The sequence below is a fragment of the Scomber scombrus genome, chromosome 20, assembly GCF_963691925.1.
Source record: "Scomber scombrus chromosome 20, fScoSco1.1, whole genome shotgun sequence".
Lineage (NCBI taxonomy): Eukaryota > Metazoa > Chordata > Actinopteri > Scombriformes > Scombridae > Scomber > Scomber scombrus.
Window position 1 is genome coordinate 13,143,454 of NC_084989.1, and position 20,740 is coordinate 13,164,193.

Consider the following 20,740-nt stretch of genomic DNA (forward strand, 5'->3'; position numbering starts at 1 on the left):
TAATGATCCAAACACAAAAACACTGAAGCAACATACTACCATTCACTTGGTTCCAGACCAGACTTACTGTGACCTGCGAGATCCTTGGCAAGAAGTCTTGATCTCTGTTGAAAGAGGAACTTTCCCCTAGTGGCCAATGTTGATAATTAACTCAGTGACATAGCTACAGCTAGTGCTAACACCAGTGTCCAGCTGTTTATAGCTGTCCAGGGATCCGGGGCATTCTCTAGGATTAAAAGTCCCTCGCTAGTCTGCCCATGTGAAGATCGTACCCTCCAGCAACAGAAGCAGGCCTGCCAGCCTGCTGTCCGGACTGTCTGGATGTCTGTGTTTCTGTCATTGAGACGTGCCTAGTACTTCTAGTCTCTCTTATTTGTCTCAACGCACAATGACCCATCATTACTGCCATGTCAAGGAGACCAAGGCACCCAATCATATCCAGCCTGGCAGGACAAGCACAACCAATCAGTGCAAAAATCCCCATGGTAACTTGTGCTGGGAAGCCCAGGCACAACCAATAGGAATTGAGAGTGCCACTTAGCAATGAGCGTTTAATGGCCTGCTTCTGTTGTCATTAATAAAAGCACGTAACCTCTGCTATAGAGACTGTTATAAATTCAGTGGACAGCACAGAGCTATAGAGACTGTTATAATTTCAGTGCATAGGACAGTGCCACAGCAGAAAGACACCCTGATGCCATTCAAAAGAGCATAATGCAAGGACACATGCACAGTGACGTTTGTCATTATCTGCTCATACTCTGTACAGGCCAACAACAGTGCTCAAGTCACTTGTCAACAGAAGGGTGGCAATGTGTTTTACCCTTCAGAGTCTCCTCTGCCTCTCTGGCTAATCACCACTGCTTTGACTTCATCCATTTGAGCACAGACCCTGCCATTAGCTTAAAGTAGGTCACTCCAGGCCAGAAGGGAGCCTGCCTCAAGTTTGCATGGTCACTAGCTCTCTTTTTAGTTTAGCCTGCTTCTGCTAAAGCTATGCTATTCCACTCTGCTCTACATTGTGCTGTACTCTGTTCGGCCTTATGTAATGGCTGAGCAGTGAGCGTTCTGCGTGTCTTAGCCGTTTCCATGGTTAGAGTGGCTGAGAGTGTATCACAACAAAGCATGCTTCAACCTTGTACACTGTGCTGGGGAAAGCCTTTCTTTTTCTCTCCTCCAGGTTTCAGTTCGTTAGTCTGATTGTCTTTTCCTTCTCCATTCATAACCTTCTCAAAGCACAGGTTGATAGATCACTCATTTTGCAAGAAAAAAATATTCTCATTCTTTTTTCTTTTTCTTTTTTTGTAATGTTGCCATTTGCTTTGGATGACAGCAAGTGTTCACATGTTCACTGTGCAGCAGATATCATCCTATATTGAAATAAAATTAGCCAACATAAACATTTGGTGCATGATGGTGATAATTAATAAGACATTACTTTGATCAATAATTGATTGTCTTTCATTTAGTGGCATGAAGTTCAGCCTGTGACTCACAGCGTGAGAGGAGCAGAATAGTGTTAGTATGAAGGATGTATTTTTATTTTTATTTTTACATCCTAACCTAATAACTAATTTTTGATTAAACAGAAAACCAAAGTGTGTGTGTGTGTGTGTGTGTGTGTGTGTGTGTGTGTGTGTGTGTGTGTGTGTGTGTGTGTGTGTGTGTGTGTGTGTGTGTGTGTGTGTGTGTGTGTGTGTGTGTGTGTGTGTGTGTGTGTGTGTGTGACTAACAGAAACACCCCTCAGGCAAGTTAATTCCTTTTATATGGTGCAAATCATAGGCAGCAGTCTTCCCAAGCTCAGCATTTACTCAAGAGTCAGCCAGTCTGAGAGCTCGTCTGATAAACAGTAGTTCTAAATTTGAAAAGAGATGTGTTATACTGAGGCAGCATTAATGGGACATTTATAAACAGAAGCTACAGTTCTCTTCTTGTTGCTAGAGGACCAGCCTACTTATAGCCTAAATGCACAGTGATGTCTTAAGAACATTAAAGGCACGCTGTAATCAAGAAAACAATTATTTAAGTTTGTGCTGGAGTAGTATGATTTTTTTTTATACATATAGATTGTAAATAATAATGGTTGCCCCTTGGTTTTCAAAAGGGAAGTTGATATGACACCATCAGTAGACAAATATGCATGCAACCAGTTCTCAGCAGGATCATCCAAACCAAGACTGTTGTTTGGTATAATGCAGTGGCCATGTATGATATCATGTGTAGTGACTAAGATTGTACTGTGCTGTGGTCTAAATCCTGACTGCTGTGGCTCGAGAACACTGTTATTGTCTAGATATCTGCAAGGATTATGGCAAAGGGTGAGATTTTTTGAAATTGGGCTGTAGTAGTTCATGTTGTCAGTGGAATTAGATGTGCTGATTTCCATCCAGTTAACATCTTACCAGTAACAAATGTTAGATTAAATATATGTTACTTACCAGAGTCACTGAGTAAACACTGGCACATGTTGTGATTGTAAACCCACTCTGCCTTTACTGTGAGCCGGTATCGTGTAACGAAGAGGTTTATCTTGGTACATGGTTGAGCATGCAGTCTGGTGCTGTGGGCAAAGCGCTGTGCTCTCATTTCAGTCTCTCTGGGGAGAGCTGCACCATCAGAGAGAAATGATTGAATCTCTTTCTCCGCTCCATTTTCACTCATTTCTCCTGGAGTGGATCAACCTGTGCCCCGCGCGTGCGCGCGCGTACCGGTACTGTATGAGCCGTTTCCACGTCTATCCATCAACTATTACATGCATTGTTTCATATGAAAACTGTGTCTCTGTTTGTTAACTTTCCAGACGCTGATATGCATTGAGGATGAGTGGAGTTGGTGAAAACTCATCTGACCCTGCCAGGGCAGAGTCACGAAAACGCAAAGAATGTTCTGCTGAACTTCTTGGACCCAGGTAAGATTTTTACACGTAACCAATCAAATAGTCTTTTCCAAAAAACTCATCTGGAGCACTGTTGTTTTGACATTTCCTCTTGATGTGGTTGTATACACTTGAACGCGATTTTGAAAAGAGTAGGGCACATAATCATTTAATGCAAAAGAGAAATGCATAATTCATCTGCACACAGCCACTCAAGAATGTAGGTTTTCTTTAATGATGCAGCTCTCCACGTGAACACAATGAAGTGGCCTAGAAATATATTTCAAGCCATATGGAAGTTAATTGACCCCTGTCTTAATCCTCCTCCGACTCTCTTTCATGCTGAGATGTATAGTATATGTTCTGTCATTTTGTCATATCCAGAGATGTGTGTGAACACTCAACCCAGATGTACTCTTGTAGTTTGATCTCCTTTTCTGTCCTGCTCTATTCTGCTATTGTGGTGGAATTACAAATGCGCACAAACCTGAATCTCTTCTGTATATATGTTGATCCTTCATGCTGTTTCCATCTTCTTCACTGCATTCTCTCACACGCATGTTCTCTGTGTCTCTGCAGTCCCAAGCGGAGCAACGAGAAGCGCAACCGTGAGCACGAGAACAAATACATCGAAGAGCTCGCCGAGCTGATCTTCGCCAACTTCAATGACATTGACAACTTCAATGTCAAGCCTGACAAATGTGCAATCCTGAAGGAAACTGTGAAACAGATCAGACAAATAAAGGAGCAAGGTACATATGACAGCCTGTAATGTTTGTTACAAAGAGAAGCAAAAGAAAAAAGAGAAAATGCCTTACAGAGACAAACTTATCAAGGATGCCAGGGACTGTTATTTGGCTAAATTGAATAAGACACAGTGAATGATGTGCTAAAATAATATGTTAGTATGCTTAGAATGTTGGTGCAATAACCTCAGGTGGCACTATGTTGGCAGAAACTTCACATTTTATTGCATAAATATCATGTTGTCAAATCTGCTCCACACAATTAATGTTCCTATTAAAGGGCAGCACATTGATTTAATGTTCCCTCCCTCACTTCATCATATAATGTGCAGTTTTTTGTTGGCATTTCCACTTCCATCCTGAGCCAGAACATCAGGCAAATGGATCATCGTGCTTGGTAATATTTGCCAGCTGCTTATTTTCGGTAGTTTTAGCAATTAGTAGACGCCTGTCTTTTTACTTTTCATGTTGTTTTAACCACACAAGGAATAGAATCCAAGTCTTTCTCCTTCTTAAAAGATCCAAATATGGTTAATCAAGTTTTAACTTTTAATATTAAAGGGAATATGAAGGTGTATACATGAGTTTTGTGAAATCATCTTGTTTTATGTGACTCATAGAGCTAAGTGTTATGTAATGGTGAGCAATGTGACGCAAAAATTACACACAAACTCGCTACCGTCTGTCAGTCCCTCCCTCTTTTTGCTCTCTTATTCCATACTCCCTCCCACTCTCCCTCCATCCCCTCCTTTGCTCATTCCTCTTTTTGTACGCGAGGCTAGAGTGACATCCCCTGCCTGCGTCTGAAGGCATAATTGTGTTTGTATGGCAACCACTAAAGGAAGGGCTGAACAGTCCTTGCTTTTCTGCCTTGTTCTCCAGACCCCAATGGCCAGCTAGAGACACCTTTTTATAGTGCTGCTGCACCTCATCCTGCACAGTTCAGACAGGCAGTAAATTCAACAGCCATTTCTTTTTCTTGTTGCATTTGTTGTAGGACCATGGGGACACTGAAAGCTCATTTAGTAGATATCACATCTTTTTACCATCACTGCTCTTTTCATTGCACCTATTCTATCATCTGTTTAGTGTAATATTCCAAGGCTCTATAGGATTGTTTATAGAGTTCAGTCCATTTCTCTATAGGTATAAGAGGCCTAGGAGACCCTGACAGCATCATTACAGTGTAAAAAGATATTCTCTGTTCATGGTGACATTAAGGAATGTATTTAAATCGTACTAACGTGACTGATTGGTGTCACAGCCCTACAGAGAATTGCAATGCGGTGATGATGGCCTTGGAAAAAGAGGCCTCCCACCAAAAGCTATTTATTCATCCCTTTTTATTCTTCTCATGCTGTCTGCATTCCTTAATTGAAATGAGGGTGGAGTTGTGTAAACAGCATAGGTTTGGTTTTTTTTCAGTTTTTTTCCACCAGCTTGTTGCATCTTAAAGGGGACTTATTATGCTTTTACTTACTTTCAGTCATGTGTATATATAAGGTTATAATGTCAGATGTTCAAATTAAAGGTAGCCAACATGTCAAATAATGAGGTAAACATATGTAGAAATCATCCCTTTTTTGTAAAAAGCTCTGGCTTAAGACTGCTCTGAGCACTCGGTTTCCAATGTATTTTTCTAATATTATGGTGTTTTTACATTGAATTTGAGGGAGTCATGCCAGGTCAAGTAAAATAACTTGTTGACCAGTTGGGGGTATGCAGATCATCCACAGCTCTCCATCAAATATCACACTGTGGCCGTTAATGCTTGTACTATTCCTCCCTGCATTATTTCTAACTGATCAGCTCAACAAATAGCTCCAAATATCTACATATGATGTTGTGTTGATTGTTTTTTAGCGCCACTAACAAAGCTCTGCTAATTCGATGAAGAATACTTTTCATTTGCTGTAAATTCCTCACAATATAATTCTCCCATTATTTATTCATTTAAAGGCTTTTCATTTGAAGCAGAAAAAGTTGGGTTCGATGGTAGCTTAACATAACTGATACGGCTGCCGTTCTGAAGGCTTCCAGAAAGCCGGCCAATCAGAACAGAGTGGGTTTATTGGGACAGAGGCTTCAAAGAGACAAGAGCTAAAACTGCCTGTTAGAGAAAGTGGCTGAACTGAGAGGCTGCATAAAGGGTCAGTGTAAGATAAATAAAGTGTTTTGAACTGTTTATCATGCAAAGCTGCTGTCCCAGAAAAAAAAATATAGAGCTGGAAATTAGCATAATGTGTCCCCTTTAATAAACAATATGTTGATTGATGATATCGTTATAGTGGCCATAAAATAATGACATAGCCAAGAGTTTTACAGCTTTCTTTACACGCTTATCTGCTTGTTTATTGCCAAAACAGTTAATCTCATTGGCTGTAGGTTGGGAGGCTGCTGAGCTGTAGCTAGAGCATAGTTCAGTATATTGATTATTCTCATTATGATATGTATACATGTGCATAAAATGTAAAAATATACTACATACAACAGGAGAGAAAAGAAGAGCAAATGCCTTGCTAGTTATAGAATATGTAGCAATTAACAGACCTAGCCCTCATAAGTAATCATTTCCTCCCTCTGTCTGTGGCACAGTTCTGCAGACGGACATAGAGCCAGTGAGGACCGTACTGACATTGAGTGATGGGTCTGTACCCAGGGCAGCTGTGCTGGTGTACTGAGCCCTGCTGGGCCTGGAGAGGTCCTGCTGATGCACACATCATTAATGCTGAAAGAGATGAATGTGGGTGTGTGTGGTGTTGCACAAGCCCACGGTGCAGGGCAGGAAACTTGTATTTGTGTCATCTTTCCACATATGTACACCCAAAAAAAAGGGAAGAACATGATTTTGTTTGCTTTTCACCAACATTTTCTCACCATATGGTCAGCTCTCTTCTTGGCGTGTTGTGGCAGTTAAATGTGTCCCCCCCAACAGCCCACTCATATTCCACCTCTCATCATCATCTCCAAAAGTAGGGCAGCCTACACTCTGAGCATAAGGCTTCTCTGCATGGTTATTAACCCAATCGCTCACATGTACAAACGCAGAGAACCAGGTACAGGATAGAGCTCACAGGATTCTCCAGATTTTCACTTTTTCAGTAAACCAATCACATAATCATGGCATTAAAGATTTGATGGTGTTATATTTCATTTTTAAACATCAGTGTGTCATTTTAAAATTATGTTGATGTAGCTATCCATACTTAGATATCCCATTGCAATATGGGCTCCCAAAGTCTTGTCTTTAAATTTAGTAACCACTGATTGAATATGAATTAAATTAAGGGCAAGGGTTATGATACAATGCACGTACTACTCTATTTGGAAAATGAGTTGTTTACACTGTTAGTGTTTCCATAATAGCCTTTTTTTTTCTTTTTTTGCACGACAATGCAATCCATCCAGGGGCTGCCACCAGCGTGGCAGCTGCATGCTCTGACACACACATTTACAGCAACCTTTCACTCTGCTCATTGCTCAGTGCTTGTGTTTGAGCCATGGCAACATGTTTTGACAAAGGGACAAAATGTGTTTGCTTTGTAACCTGAAAAGATACTTGTTAAATGCCTTGTCCACACCACAAATTACCTGTGTGGTCCAATTTCAAAAATGTTTTTCCTGTGAACCATAGGCAGTTGGTGCAGGTTTGTTGATTGTTTTCTCCCTTTTTAAACTTTTTGTCATTTACTTTTCAACAGAGAAAGCTGCAGCAGCAAATGAGGAGGAGGTACAGAAGGCTGATGTCTCATCTACAGGCCAAAGTGTGATTGACAAAGATGCCTTGGGACCAATGATGCTGGAGGTGGGTGGAGAGCCTCCTATTGAATGTGATGCCTATTCAGAGTGCCATAGCTGGGAAGAAAATACCACACTCTGAACACTCAAACTGAAGCACTCCACACTGAACACTTACACTAACACTCGTATAGGACATACTCCACTCTTTAAGTCATGATTGGTATATAATGAAGAGTGCTATCCACAGAGAACAATCACAAATGGGCAAGTAGTGGTTGTGTATAAGTGTAGTTGTGCGGAGTAAAAGCTGCAAGCATCTTGTATCTGCCCCAGATTGGCTGTAAATCACCAAGCAGAGCAATGGCCTCGTTGTCCCGCAGAGGGCCACTGAAGTGCTTACGTATAATGGGAAAGAAAGCAACAGCCTGGTGAATGAATCACTCCATTGAGCCTGTCCTCACACCCCCTCCCTTTCTCTCTTTTACTTGTTCAATTCACTTTTCTCTCTCCCTCCTGTCTTCTCTTCATTCGCCTCTAGATCTGTCCTGTCATGGAATATTTATAGCTCTCCTGGTCCAGCGTCACTGAATCGACATACTAACTCGCGGCTAAATATAGCCCAGTGCTGCCTGCATGCTTTCCCATCTGTCAGCAGCCCCAAAACACAGAGATCAGCCATTCACACCCGCCGTGCTCTAGCCATGTCCCCGTCCGCCAGCCCGGGCTCATTAGAGGATGCTCTGAGAAGAATGGCTGTCGGCAGGAAATGCACCCACGCGCCCCGTGACCCTCCTCCAAGGCTCTCCGCTGCCCACTCAAATGCAAGCACAGAGACCGAGAGGGCCGTAAAAAAACATCAGAGTGCTGTTGTTTTAACCCTCTGGGAGCAAGTCCTGTTCTGTCACATGACTGTTAGTTTGCATTCCTGGTAGACTGCTCCGTACGGTCGCTGTAGTAGAGTATAATACGATCGTTAATCATTCAGGCATGTGAGAGTAGGCAGAGTGTCTTTTAAGAAGTGTTCAGTATTCGTGCTAATGCAGTATCGGACTTGAACTAAGGAACACTTTTTCAACATCTTTCTTTAGTTTTATTTTCAAAATTGTTGTTGTTTCTTTTAGTAAAATGGGCTCAGTTCTCAAATGTTAAATGTTGTCTAAACAAATGCCGCCACATAAGTACTTGGCCTAAAAATTGGCTAAATTAATATTTAAATCAGTGAATATCTGATTAAAGAGTAAGTAAATGAGTTCACATTGATCAGATCTGTCAATCTGACCATATTTCAGGTTGTAATAGGGCCAGGTCGCCAGAACTTGACAATTCTTCATATTGATAGGGTTACAGACACTGTATTTATTCTACTTATTACTTTTATATCGTGTGTCAATTTTAGGTCTTTTGTTTGATTTTTATGGTGAAGCATTTTGTTAGCTGTATCCTCAAAGGTTCTTCTCAGACCAATAGCAGTCCTCCAAAAGGGTGCAAAAAGTTCCAAGCGAGTTTTCGTTTTAAGACCTGAGAGCTGGTGCTTTTACTAAGGAGGGACTGGGAGAACTCCTAAGTCAAGCTAAAATAAGCTAAGCTAAACTACGAGGATACACTATGTTGATGGGTCACATCATGTATCATGAATAAACTTTATCACTATGTCCAGTTTGTCTACAGTGATTGGTTGACTGTCAGTGTCAGTGAAATTTATGTGAAATAAAACAAGCAAATATACAGGAGCAGAAGAAATACATAAAAATAAATTGAAGTTGATTTTTTTTTTATTCTATAAATTGGAATAATAGTTCAATAATTGAATTCAATTAAATACAAAATAAAATTACATTAAATTCAATTAAACAAAATTCACATGTATTTAATATAGTAAAATCAAATAAAATTAAGTTATTTAAGTTTCATAAAATATGATTTAACAAAGGTCTTTAAAATAGTAATAAAATATAAATAAATTACATAAAATAATAAAATTAAAAGAAGGATAGATTGAAGGATGGATTTCAATATTCTGTACGTTTTATAAACTGTCAAAGATATAAAGTAAAATGTACCATCTACATGTTGATCTTGTGATAATTATGCAGTTGACTGCTCAAATCTGTTTAATGAGGTCGTCTTACTGCTTTATTCGTTTATTGCAGTTGATGATTGATTAAAGTACACTTGTTAATATTTATACAAACTCGGTCTGATTCTGATAAAGGGCTTGGAAATGTATCAAGTCGTTATCAGCCTTGCAAGCTGTGTTGTGCAGATCATTGTGTCCAGTGCTATCACATCCTTATTAACTTGACTGCCATCTAAACATGCCTTTATAATTTAGTAATTGTTTCCAAAACAATGACGCAACAAGGCTTGTTATCTTCAGTAGCTGACTGATTTGTAGCATGTCTTAGTGACTAGTGAGGAATCCTTTGGACTTCCTCTAAATTCTCTCAGACTTTGGAGCTACTCTTAGTGCTAAAATGTTATGTGAGTTACTCACATAAAGCTTTAGGAATCCCGAAGTTAGGGCTGACACACCCCTTATTGTAGGAGCTTCTCCTAACTTGGCAGGAGCTACTTTTAGCTCCAGGATGTTCAGTGAATACAGTCCCAGATCTTAAAAGGTGCTGTTTAAATAAACGTACGTTTCGTTTGGTACCAAAATAGTATGTAGGTTCCATACGCAGCCTTCAAGAGACCTGTTTGAAATGTTTATAGGAAGACAGTGATGTCACACTGAAAGTATGCAAGAATTTATGTGAAGAGATATTTTTGTTAAATTCAGCTTCAGTCAGCCTGTAGTCTGTTTCATGTAATATACAACATGTGGCCTAGTCTGTCAATGAGTATGTTCACATGCATTATACTGTCCCCATTAAATGACTTATTCTAGCTATAATCATATTAAGGATGTGATATGGATCCAGGTTACTAATTATCTTTGGAGTGTCTTTGAATCCTCAACAAATGAGCATCTGTGTGTGATGTCTATCATTTGTGAAAGTCCCTGTCACATTGTATGATCCAATATTTAATTCTATTGACATAGCTTACATAGCTAGTGTGTCAGCTGAAAAGTTCCACATTAAGAAAATATCAGCTGCATCAATGCTTTCTTAACATTTAGTATAGTTTCCTATAGTATTTTGTGTGGCATTTCACAAAGGATGTCATGCTAACAAAGGCATGAGTAGGACAGACATATATATATATATGGTTTGGGTGTCTGAAATTGATTACAAAAAGTTTCTTGCTTCTCTTTGGCTTCTTTCCAGTTGGTAGCACCGAGGTGACAACCTAGCTCAACTATTCCTACTCTTAAAACTATTGCCTATAGATGACAGTTGGAAGTTAAGCATTTTAGAGTGATCTCTTAAGACAGTAGAGTAGGTGCAAATTGGAAAAGGACATATTTGTTTTGAGTATATGCATGTGTAATCGTTAATCGTCTGCACAGTGTATATCTAATCAGTGCTTTGTACTAATTAAGGTGTTGGCTAACAGAATTATGTAAGAGTGTCTGGAAGAAGGCAAGAGTTTGGCAGAAGAGCATGTTTGCTCTGTTTCTGTTTGCCCTACTTGTCCAGTACATGGCCTTTCTTCACACAGAGTGAACTTACACAACCATGTTGCATTTTGGAACAGCTCCGCTTCATGCAGTGATAGATGAGATCTCCTTAAGTCTATTTTCAGCTTGTGTTGTGTTAATACAGGCAAGTCAAAACTTCCATCCAAATGCAACTATATGTAACCAGGGATGTATGCACTTGAGACACCATAAAATGTATTAGTTTCATAGTCAGTTTATAGATTAAAACTGTATAGATACCTATAGGATCACACAAGGTGTCATAAAAACATCAAGTAAACCTGGGCTGTGAAAGGAGTGTGTGTAGTGTGAAGGTAATTATTACTACAGCTGAGGCTAGAAGCAGACACCTTGCCAGGAGTCTCTTGTCTCTTATCTTAACACCAGATTTTACAGTTTTACAACCGTCAGAATTCCCTTTCAAGGGCTGCGGGTGATTTGATGGCCTAATTGACACCATCTTGTGTGTAATGGCTGACCTGGGGCTGTATTCTTTCAATTAAGTGCTCCTCCTCCTTCACATCCAGTTTCTGCAGGCACATGCTTTTATCCTGCTCTGTACCAGCCATATTGATGTTGAGCATCTGCTGGAGTGATGGATGTACCCAGCACACAGAGTGCTAATTGCCTCTATTTAGACACAATGTAGATGTGTACTTCATATAATACACAACATGATAGGACCTGCTGAAATTTCAGTACAGTTTGTACATGTTTGCTGATACACAGTAGCCCACAGCAGACACAAGTAGCACGATACTAAAGATAATGAACTAACAACAAGGAAACCAGGGAATTACTAGCTGATTGAATACTTTTGTCCTAAATTTTTCTAATTCACGACTATTAGCTACAGACTACCAGGTATACACATGCAATAGTAGTCTGCAACCTTTCTGTGCATCTAAAACTGAATGTTGGCTACTTACGTGTGGCAGTATGTGTGAGGGATTCACACTAGAACAAAGCAAACCCAATAATCTGTGGGTAAACAACTATTTCAGGGTTGGACTAGGCTTTTAATAACCGACTCAGTTTGTTGTAGTTGCTGGTTAGGAGCCAGTGTTAGAGGAAAACACACATAGTTAAACATATCTTTATTTACATACTTATGCTTCCAGAGATTCAGAGAAGACTTTTCTTAATCGGTGTGAAAATATAAATTTTGACTGTTGGGTACTCCTTATTTATGTCTTTCTCTCTCCCGTCCAGGCCCTGGACGGCTTCTTCTTCGTGGTAAACATGGAGGGCAACATCGTGTTCGTGTCGGAGAACGTGACCCAGTACCTGCATTACAACCAGGAGGAGCTGATGAACACGAGTGTCTACAGCGTGCTGCATGTTGGGGATCACGCTGAGTTCATTAAGAACCTGCTGCCCAAATCCCTCGGTTAGCCTCAAGCTTATTTTCCCTGCCAGAATTTCACATTGCTCTCTGGGTTTTTGTACCTGTCATTTTCTGTCTTACTGTGTCACTTGTGATCTGCATTGCTCCCCATATTTTTTTTTCCCCCCCTGACTCCACAAGTATGTCCTTTGTGTTGCATCACTCCCACTGCGCATAACTGAGCAGGCGCTAGTTGACACCCTTGCCTCATCTCTTATTTTTTTACAATAAGTGCTACCTCTGTCTCTTAACTCCCTCACCTGTTTTCCTCATCCTGTTCAGTCAGGTAGCTGCTCGATAGTGGTGTCAGTTTGATTAAAACGCTAAAATATTTTCCATTCATCTGCTAAGGGTAGGATGTGGAAAAGCTGGCTAATGCAAATTGTTACTTAAGCTTTACATACAAGGTTGCATAGAACATATAGGTTCTTAATTTTCTCTCTTTGGCTGATGCTCAGCCTAGACATTCCGTCTCTCTTCTCTTCTACCTTCCTCCCTTTTTCTGCTAATTAACTTCCTTTTTCGGCTTCTCTCCCGTCAGCAACGTCACTCCCTTCCTATATTCTCATCTCATGCCCTTCCTTCCCTTTCTCTTCACTACGTGTGTTCTACTCTCTCTCCATACGCCGTCATCAAGTTCCCATTTTCATGTTCTCACTTTCCTATTTCGTAGCCCCCCCCCCCTGAAAATTATTGTCTTCAATTTTGTCCCAACCCCCAACCACAGCCACTTTTCTTTAGCTTCTCTCATATCCACCTCTATTTGACATCAACCTCTCTATCTCCTCAGTGCAAGAGGTGGTTGTAATGTATGTCAGTGCACCCCATCAGGAGCTCTTTCTAAGTCCTCCCTTTCCTCTCCTCTTCTCTCCTGGTGCTTCGGATTGAGGTCTGAGTGCCCAGCCATCTGGGTGGGAGAGCAGCACAGAGCGGCGTACCCTGGAAACGATCAGTGGGCTGTGTCCCAGATACTGGGAGATTATCAATGCACTGAATGAGATCACAAACCAGATGGAGTGTGATGGGAGTTTGCTAGAGTTAAAGGAGTTGTGTGTGCGTGTGTGTGTGTGTGTGTGTGTGTGTGTGTGTGTGTGTGTGTGTGTGTGTGTGTGTGCGCGCGCGCATGTGTGTGTGACTGTACATGTCTCCATTTCTTCTTTCTTTCTTTCTTTTTTTGTGTATGTGTGTGCGTCCGTCCGCTTGCACTTGTGTGCCCATGCGTCTTTACTCGCGCCTGCGCAAGTGTTGGAGAGAAGAAGAAAGATTGGCAATGATGTTTTAGAGGACATGCATATGGAGGCCTGGCTGTGATGCATGGCTGTGGATAGATGGCACAAGGTTCCAACTGCTCATTATGACTGATCTCTACCCAGCGACTGCTCTCTCCTTTTTACACTTTTTCCGCCTTCATTCTCTCTGTCTTGCTCTCATTATGTCTCTCACTTGCAGCGTGGTAGCCTCTCTTGGCTCGCTCGTTGCAGTTCCCGATTTTCCCTTGTTTTATCTTTCAGTTTTTGCTGCAGTCAAATTTGTCAAATAAAATCCACGAGAGGCTGCATTATAAATCTCCCTTGTACACTCTCTCCCCTCCCCCCCTCCTCCAATAGTGAATGGTGTGCCATGGTCCAGCGAGGGTCCGAGGAGGAACAGTCACACGTTCAACTGCCGTATGCTGGTCAATCCCCACAGCGAGAGCCAGGACGAGCAACACGAGCACGAGCCTCAGCAGCAGAAATACGAGACCATGCAGTGCTTTGCCGTTTCGGAGCCCAAGTCCATCAAGGAGGAAGGAGACGGTAAGTAAGGGGAAGTGGAGGAGGAGGAGGAGGAGGAGGGGAGATGGTGTGGGTAAAGAAAGTAGATGGAGAAGTGGAAGGTGGCGCTCATAGTGATCCAGCCTCAATTTCTGGGATATTTATGTTTGGTTACAATTTAAGCTACTGTAAATACTCTCAAAATTAAAAAAAATTTAAGAACTTCATTAAAATCTGAGCATTTGCAAATTAGTGTCCTTAAAGTAAATAATGTCATTACTCTAAAGTAAGCTCATGAAGTCAAAAAGGCAAATTATTATGCCTGAAGAAATGTTGCTTTAAACTGGATTGCCTTAAAATTGTCTTTGAACACTGTTGTGTACTTAAAAAAGACATATTGAAACTGGGAAGAAATCAAAAGCGGACCGAGATTGACAACAAATTCTTTAGCGTCTCTACTTTATGTAACAGCGTGCTAATTGCAGCAGTGAAATTTCATAGTCCTCTTAAACATTGAAGAGAAGACAGCAGGGTTGCTTGGTCATGCAGTAGCCCAGGAACTTTATTTGGTCCTTAAAACAGAGTTGAAAGGCTCGCTCGGATCCAAGAAACATCAGTACATGACTGCTGCAGAATGGAAAATGGTGTTAAATATTAATCCAAGTTGCAGCCATTTACATTTAGATTTATTATGAATAGATCACTGAGATTTAGCTATACAACGTGCTATGTACGGGAATAGGGGCGTAAGGCACCAATCAGGAGCCCTGTTGCTGCCGCTCAACTTACATCCATGAAAAGTTAAGCGGCACAAGGGAGGCGAGAGGCTGGGCTGCTGTCATTAAAGCCTATCTATAATTCATGTACATTCCTCACAAACGTGGGCCTGTGACTCCAAGGAAAGTATGTCTCTGTTTTAATCATGGGCATTGCATCATAGAACTAATCAACCAACAGAATATCAACTCTTTGAACATGTATTTGATGTTATTGAAGCTGAGAAAGAAAGAAGCTGCGTTTGTGGGCTTTAAAGGGGGATGAAGAAAATTGCATGTTGTTCCTGCTTTCCTTTTAGCGTTCAGTCATGGAGAGGTCACTGAGCTCTTTCATGGCTGCAAACAGGAACAACTTAAAACCCCATAGTTTGAGTGAATGACTGTCCTTAATTCCAAAATTGTCTAGACTCGCATAATGGTCCCAAAAAAACTACAATATTATACATCCCAACTACCTTAATTGTATTTGCTGAATGATTTTCATAAGCAGCCATAATTTCCTACTGCCAAACTATAACTCAGTAGTTAATTAAAACAATAAGGGAAAATGCAAATGTTTCACTCCAAGTTTTGTCTCAACCTGTCTTTTCCCCTCTCTGGCTGGCTTTGTGCACCAGCTGCTTGCCAGCCATACTTTGGCAAATAGACCAACTAGGACTCAGGCCAGAGGGGTGTGAGTGTGTATGTGCGTGTTTGTATGTGTGTGTGTCCAGCCAGAGACAAAGGAAGGAAGGAAGGAAGGAATGAGAGAGAGAGAGACAGAGAGAGAGAGAAAATTGAGAGAGATTCACAGATCTAAGGGCCGGACCACCCAAGAGGTTCTGTTTACAAGTCAAAATGAGGAATGTGTGTGTGTGTTAGGCCTGGTATGCTTTTCTTTGCTAGAAACATGTGAGGGATTGTGGGTATTACTGGCACAGGAAAGTTGGATGGCAGAGTTTTTGGGGTCACCCCAGACCTGGACTTGGTGGTGTCAGCTGTGTGTGTGCGCGTTAGAGACAACTGTCATGATTAAGTGATGGCCATCTTTAATGTTGGGCCAGGGGAGGTGTCATCAGTGTGAGATGGCACTGTAGGTGAGACCAGCCGGAGAAACACACACACACACACACACAAGCTCACAAGCATGAACTCACACTCAGATGCACACACACACCTTCAAAGGTCACACTTCATCATTTCCCTTGCCAGCGATTGCTGCTCCTCCTCATGAAAGGAGCGGAGCCCTGATCCCCATGCTCATTAATAACTGTATTAATTATGCTGCCTGGGAATAACATTCATTTCATTTTCTTTCCCTCCCTCTGTCTCTATCATTTACACCCCCATCCTCCCCTTTTCTCCTGCCCCATCCCCCTTCATCTATTCTGTCTCCCTGTCCTCTTTGTTACATACTCTGTTCCCTCCTGTCCTCTCCTCTGTTTTCTCTCTTCTTCCTTTTGTTTCTCTCTCTCTCATTTAGACTTTCAGTCGTGCCTGATCTGTGTGGCTCGCAGGGTGCCCATGAAGGAAAGACCCATGCTTCCCACGCACGAGAGCTTCACCACACGCCAAGATCTACAAGGTACACTCACCAGTCACACAGGCCAGAGTTTAAAACTAATATCACATTGGCAATCTACAGAAATTTAGAACGTTTTTCTCAACACAGGCTAAACCAAGTTATCTCAGATCAATACTGTCCAGTAAAGGGTCATTTACACCACTTCAGGTTATGACTTCCCCACTACCAGTTTGGCAGAGCAGTTTCACACATACAACTGTTTGAACCTTAGCTCATCCCTGCTTTGCCGCTAAGTAATATTGTGCCCCAACTCGCGTCACCAGACCATAAATCACTTCACACTACATGTTAGGTATTTAAAGATTATTATAGTCTCGGTACAGGCCCTTTAGGATTTAATGCATTTGTTGAACCTGCTCCCCACCCGTCTGCACTCTGGGAGGTAAAGTACCTGCCTAAACACTGACGCAGAGATGCAGACAGTTGATCTTTTACCTGCTCTTTGATGTGCTTGTATCGTTTGTGTGTGGTATGTACACACACACAGATATTAACACACAAATGCACACACAGTACTCACTGACATATAGTAATTTAGTGTACTTCCCCACCCACCTTGCTGTAGAGTTGTATGCTTGTATATTAGGGTGGCACAATTCAGGAAAAAATAAGTATTATAATTCTATTGTAATAATAATAATATAATAAGTAGTATCAGGATTTCAAATATAAATGTATCTTCATCATTCTCAGAAAAACATTTTTGAAGGAAAAATAATGTGTGCAATCTGCTTGTGCCAATGAGAGGTTGTTGTATACAGGTGCAGAAGGATCCTGTTATGAATATGTGTCACAAGTCGTTACTCAGTCCCTACAGCTTTCATTCACGCAGCAGTCTGCTTGTCAGCCCTTTAAATGCATCACTGCCTCCATTTAGATTGCAACCCGGTGGGGGACAACTGTTACACTGCAATGAGTGAGGTTGTTTACAGACGTAGCTTGGGTGTATTTGTTGAGCTCTAAATATAGTTGAGTCTGAGCTGCCCTGGTGACTTCTGAAATAAGTCCTTTTACTGGTTGTGTTGAGTTTTTAAAATCTCGAATCCCATGCTGATAGTATTTGCCCATATGTTGAACTGTCTCATCTTATGTAGCCCAAGACTTTCTCCTCATTTTACTGTATGTCAATGTCTGATTGACACAGCAGAGATGTCTAGTTCAAGCTTTTAACAAGATGGAATATAAATATGACTAAAGTAAATCATCAGTTATTTTTTTAACCAATATCTAGCCACAGTGCTGTTGTGCAACAGGGTGACCAACAGCTTCTAATCGGCAAGCATCTGCTCTAGAATGTATCTTCAATAGAAATCTTAAATCCCCATCAACTCAATTGGTGTGGATTGTGTACATTTGTATAGAAATCCCTACCTCCATGTCTGGCTAAGGCCTCCTTAATCCATTCCACTGTGTTTGCTGTATTAAGGTAAGATAACGTCCCTGGATACCAGTCTGCTGCGGGCATCCATGAAGCCAGGCTGGGAGGATCTGGTTAGGCGCTGCATCCAGAGGTTTCACCTGCAAAATGATGGAGAGATGTCTTTTGCCAAGAGACACCAGCAGGAAGGTAATGTCACTGAACTGCATTGACTGTTGTATGTAATTATTGGTCTTTGACAGTTAATCACTGTGGTCTTTCTGATATTGTTAGCTGGCTGTATGAGTATAAAATGATGATTTGACCATGGGTCAGTTAGTGTGCAGCAGCCTTGGAAGAAATTGCGACTATTTTAAAGCTCCTAATCCAATCGCAGTTTTAATACAGTAACAAAAATAAACTGAAAACAGAGTCAGATTTTTAATTATGTGTGTATGAATCAATCATTAGAGCTTAAAACGATCTGTGTGTGCCTCTACCTGCACTGATGTGAGTTCATTTGTGTCCTTAGTGCTCCGCCATGGTCAAGCGTTCAGCCCCATCTACCGTTTCTCCCTCTCTGATGGAACCATCGTGTCAGCCCACACTAAGAGCAAACTGGTGCGCTCGCCTGCCACCAACGAACCCCAGCTCTACATGTCCCTGCACATTCTACAGAGGTATGTCTGACTACCTAAACCTGTGTCAGAAAGACAGACACAAATCTGCAGCATGAACTTCCTTACATGTTTTAGCCTGTTGGAGCCCTGCAGCACGACCTGATGGCTTTATGCATTCTGTCTGGATGGGATCATATGTAAATGTGTGCTTGTGGGTCTCAGGAGATGGCCACAGTAAACATTAGTTCATCCTAATAAGACAAATGTTTTATTTTCCTACCTTCTTCTTTTGATACCTAGCTGTGCAAATAGTTTGGACTTTATTTGCCCAACGACTGCTGAGTCTTCTGCCAACACATAGAGCGTAACAGGATTTTAATTGTGGTGCTCTGAAAAGCACTGAAAAATTATTTTTGAAAAAACAAGTGATTCTTCTTGATTCAATATTGCATAAAAATGAATGTAATAAAACATATTTGAAAAAGGAAAAAAACATTAATTCAGAAACCGTTCCTTCAGTGGCCAATTTCTTTATTCTTACCTTCTGCAGAAAATGCTTAGTAATGAAAACTGTTGAAATCTGTTCTTTTATTTAACCTCTAGGGAGCAGACAGTATGTGGAATGGGCCAGGACATGGGTCCTGGCAATCAAGCCACAGGGATGGCTCCCAAGCCAATGAACTCCTCCACTCCCTCCATGACTCCTCCAACCCCAGGCAGTTTGCCAGGTTCGGGACCTCAGGGCCAAGACACTACCATCAGCAGCAACAGCACGCCTTTCTCCCCTCCTGGCCCTGCTGGCCCCAGAGAACCTGCAGCCATGGGGGGCCACATGCAGGGCTACCGTTTTGGCTGTCCCCCACCACACAACCACACTGGGGGCATGCAGCCACCCCAGCAGGGCCCAAACTGGAGAATGAACAGCCCTTCTCGTGCCAGCCCCAGCCCAGCTGGTGGACCCCACCCACCTCAACAGAACTCTATGCTGTCCCCTAGGCATCGTGGGAGTCCTGGGGGGGCAGGCAGCCCTCGTGTAGCAGGAGGCCTGCATTCACCCTCTCCAATGGGTATGTGTGGTGGAGGGCCTGGTGGTGCAGGTAGTAGTAGCACGACTAGCACCCATGCTAACAGCTACACTAGCAGTTCTCTGTCAGCTCTGCAGGCTCTTAGTGAGTGCCATGGTGTAGGACATGGGCCCCCTCATGCACACACACTGGGTTCTCCGGACCGGAAGATAGGCTCCCCAGCTGGGGTCACACAAGGGTCAGGGGTAAACTCACATTTAATGTCAAAACTTGGTGGAGGCAGTGGTGCCACTGGTGGTACAGCAGAGTCATTTGGCTCTCACACAGAGGTGGGTCAGGGGCACCCACAGGGCCCGACAGAAAGCAGCCTAGCTGAGCCTAAGGAGGAGAGGGAAGGGGCCCTTGAGGGCCATGACGCTCACAACCGTCTGCATGACAACAAGGGTCACACCAAGTTACTGCAACTGCTCACCACCAAGCCAGAGCCTCTGGAGACACCCCTTTCACCTGGTGGAGGAGGTGAAGGGAAGGACCAGGCTGGGGCAGGGGTTCGAGGTGGCCACACGGGAGGGAACACTCATGCCACATCCCTTAAAGAAAAACACAAGATCCTCCACCAACTGCTTCAGAACAGTACGTCCCCTGTAGACCTGGCCAAACTCACTGCGGAGGCTACAGGCAAAGAGGTTGGTCAAGACCCAAACCAGGGTGCTGGTAGTACAGCTTCTGGGGCAGAAATGGCTCCTAAGCAGGAGCCCTTGAGCCCCAAAAAGAAGGACAATGCCCTGCTCCGCTACCTACTGGATAAGGATGACACTGTAATGAAGGACAAGGTCCCTAAGCTGGAGCCTGGGGAAGTGAAGGTCGAAGGGGGCAAACATCCCCTTGTCAAAGCGGAGAAACAAGATGCAGGATATGACCGAGCTGAACAGGTCAGTTTTTACAAAAAAGCTTTTCCTTGTATTTACCTTTTTAAAGACATCTTTGAAAGCTTGAAAACAGTTTTGTTCTCCTTCAGTTTGTGTGAAAAATAGCCCGTTTACTGTGTCTTCCATCTTTGAAATGATGAAAGAACTATAGCTGCCCTAAAACTGATTTTGTAACCTCCTTCTCTGTAGCCCATTGCAAAAACCAAATCGCTGTTGCCCTGTTCTGCTCCACTTGCCTCCTCTTTGAGTCTGACTGTTAATCTGGGTTAGGTAGCAGATGTCGGCTCCTACAAGTCCCACGTCCACATAGGATGCTACAGCTAAACTCACAAACAGTCAGACAGCATCTGCACCGTATACATTAACATTTACATTTTTGTCA

General features: G+C 42.2%; 1 protein-coding gene across 1 annotated transcript in view; it reads left to right on the top strand.

Moving 5' to 3' along the window:
- ncoa2 (nuclear receptor coactivator 2) overlaps positions 1–20,740 on the top strand; it is a 61,552-nt gene that overhangs the window by 24,392 nt on the left and 16,420 nt on the right. The window contains exons 2-10 of the mRNA XM_062441205.1: positions 2,802–2,909; positions 3,456–3,628; positions 7,324–7,427; positions 12,159–12,336; positions 13,941–14,129; positions 16,326–16,427; positions 17,854–17,994; positions 18,317–18,464; positions 19,008–20,361. Coding sequence (XP_062297189.1) covers positions 2,821–2,909; positions 3,456–3,628; positions 7,324–7,427; positions 12,159–12,336; positions 13,941–14,129; positions 16,326–16,427; positions 17,854–17,994; positions 18,317–18,464; positions 19,008–20,361 — 2,478 coding nt within the window. The 5' untranslated portion in view covers positions 2,802–2,820. The remainder of the gene's footprint in view (positions 1–2,801; positions 2,910–3,455; positions 3,629–7,323; positions 7,428–12,158; positions 12,337–13,940; positions 14,130–16,325; positions 16,428–17,853; positions 17,995–18,316; positions 18,465–19,007; positions 20,362–20,740) is intronic.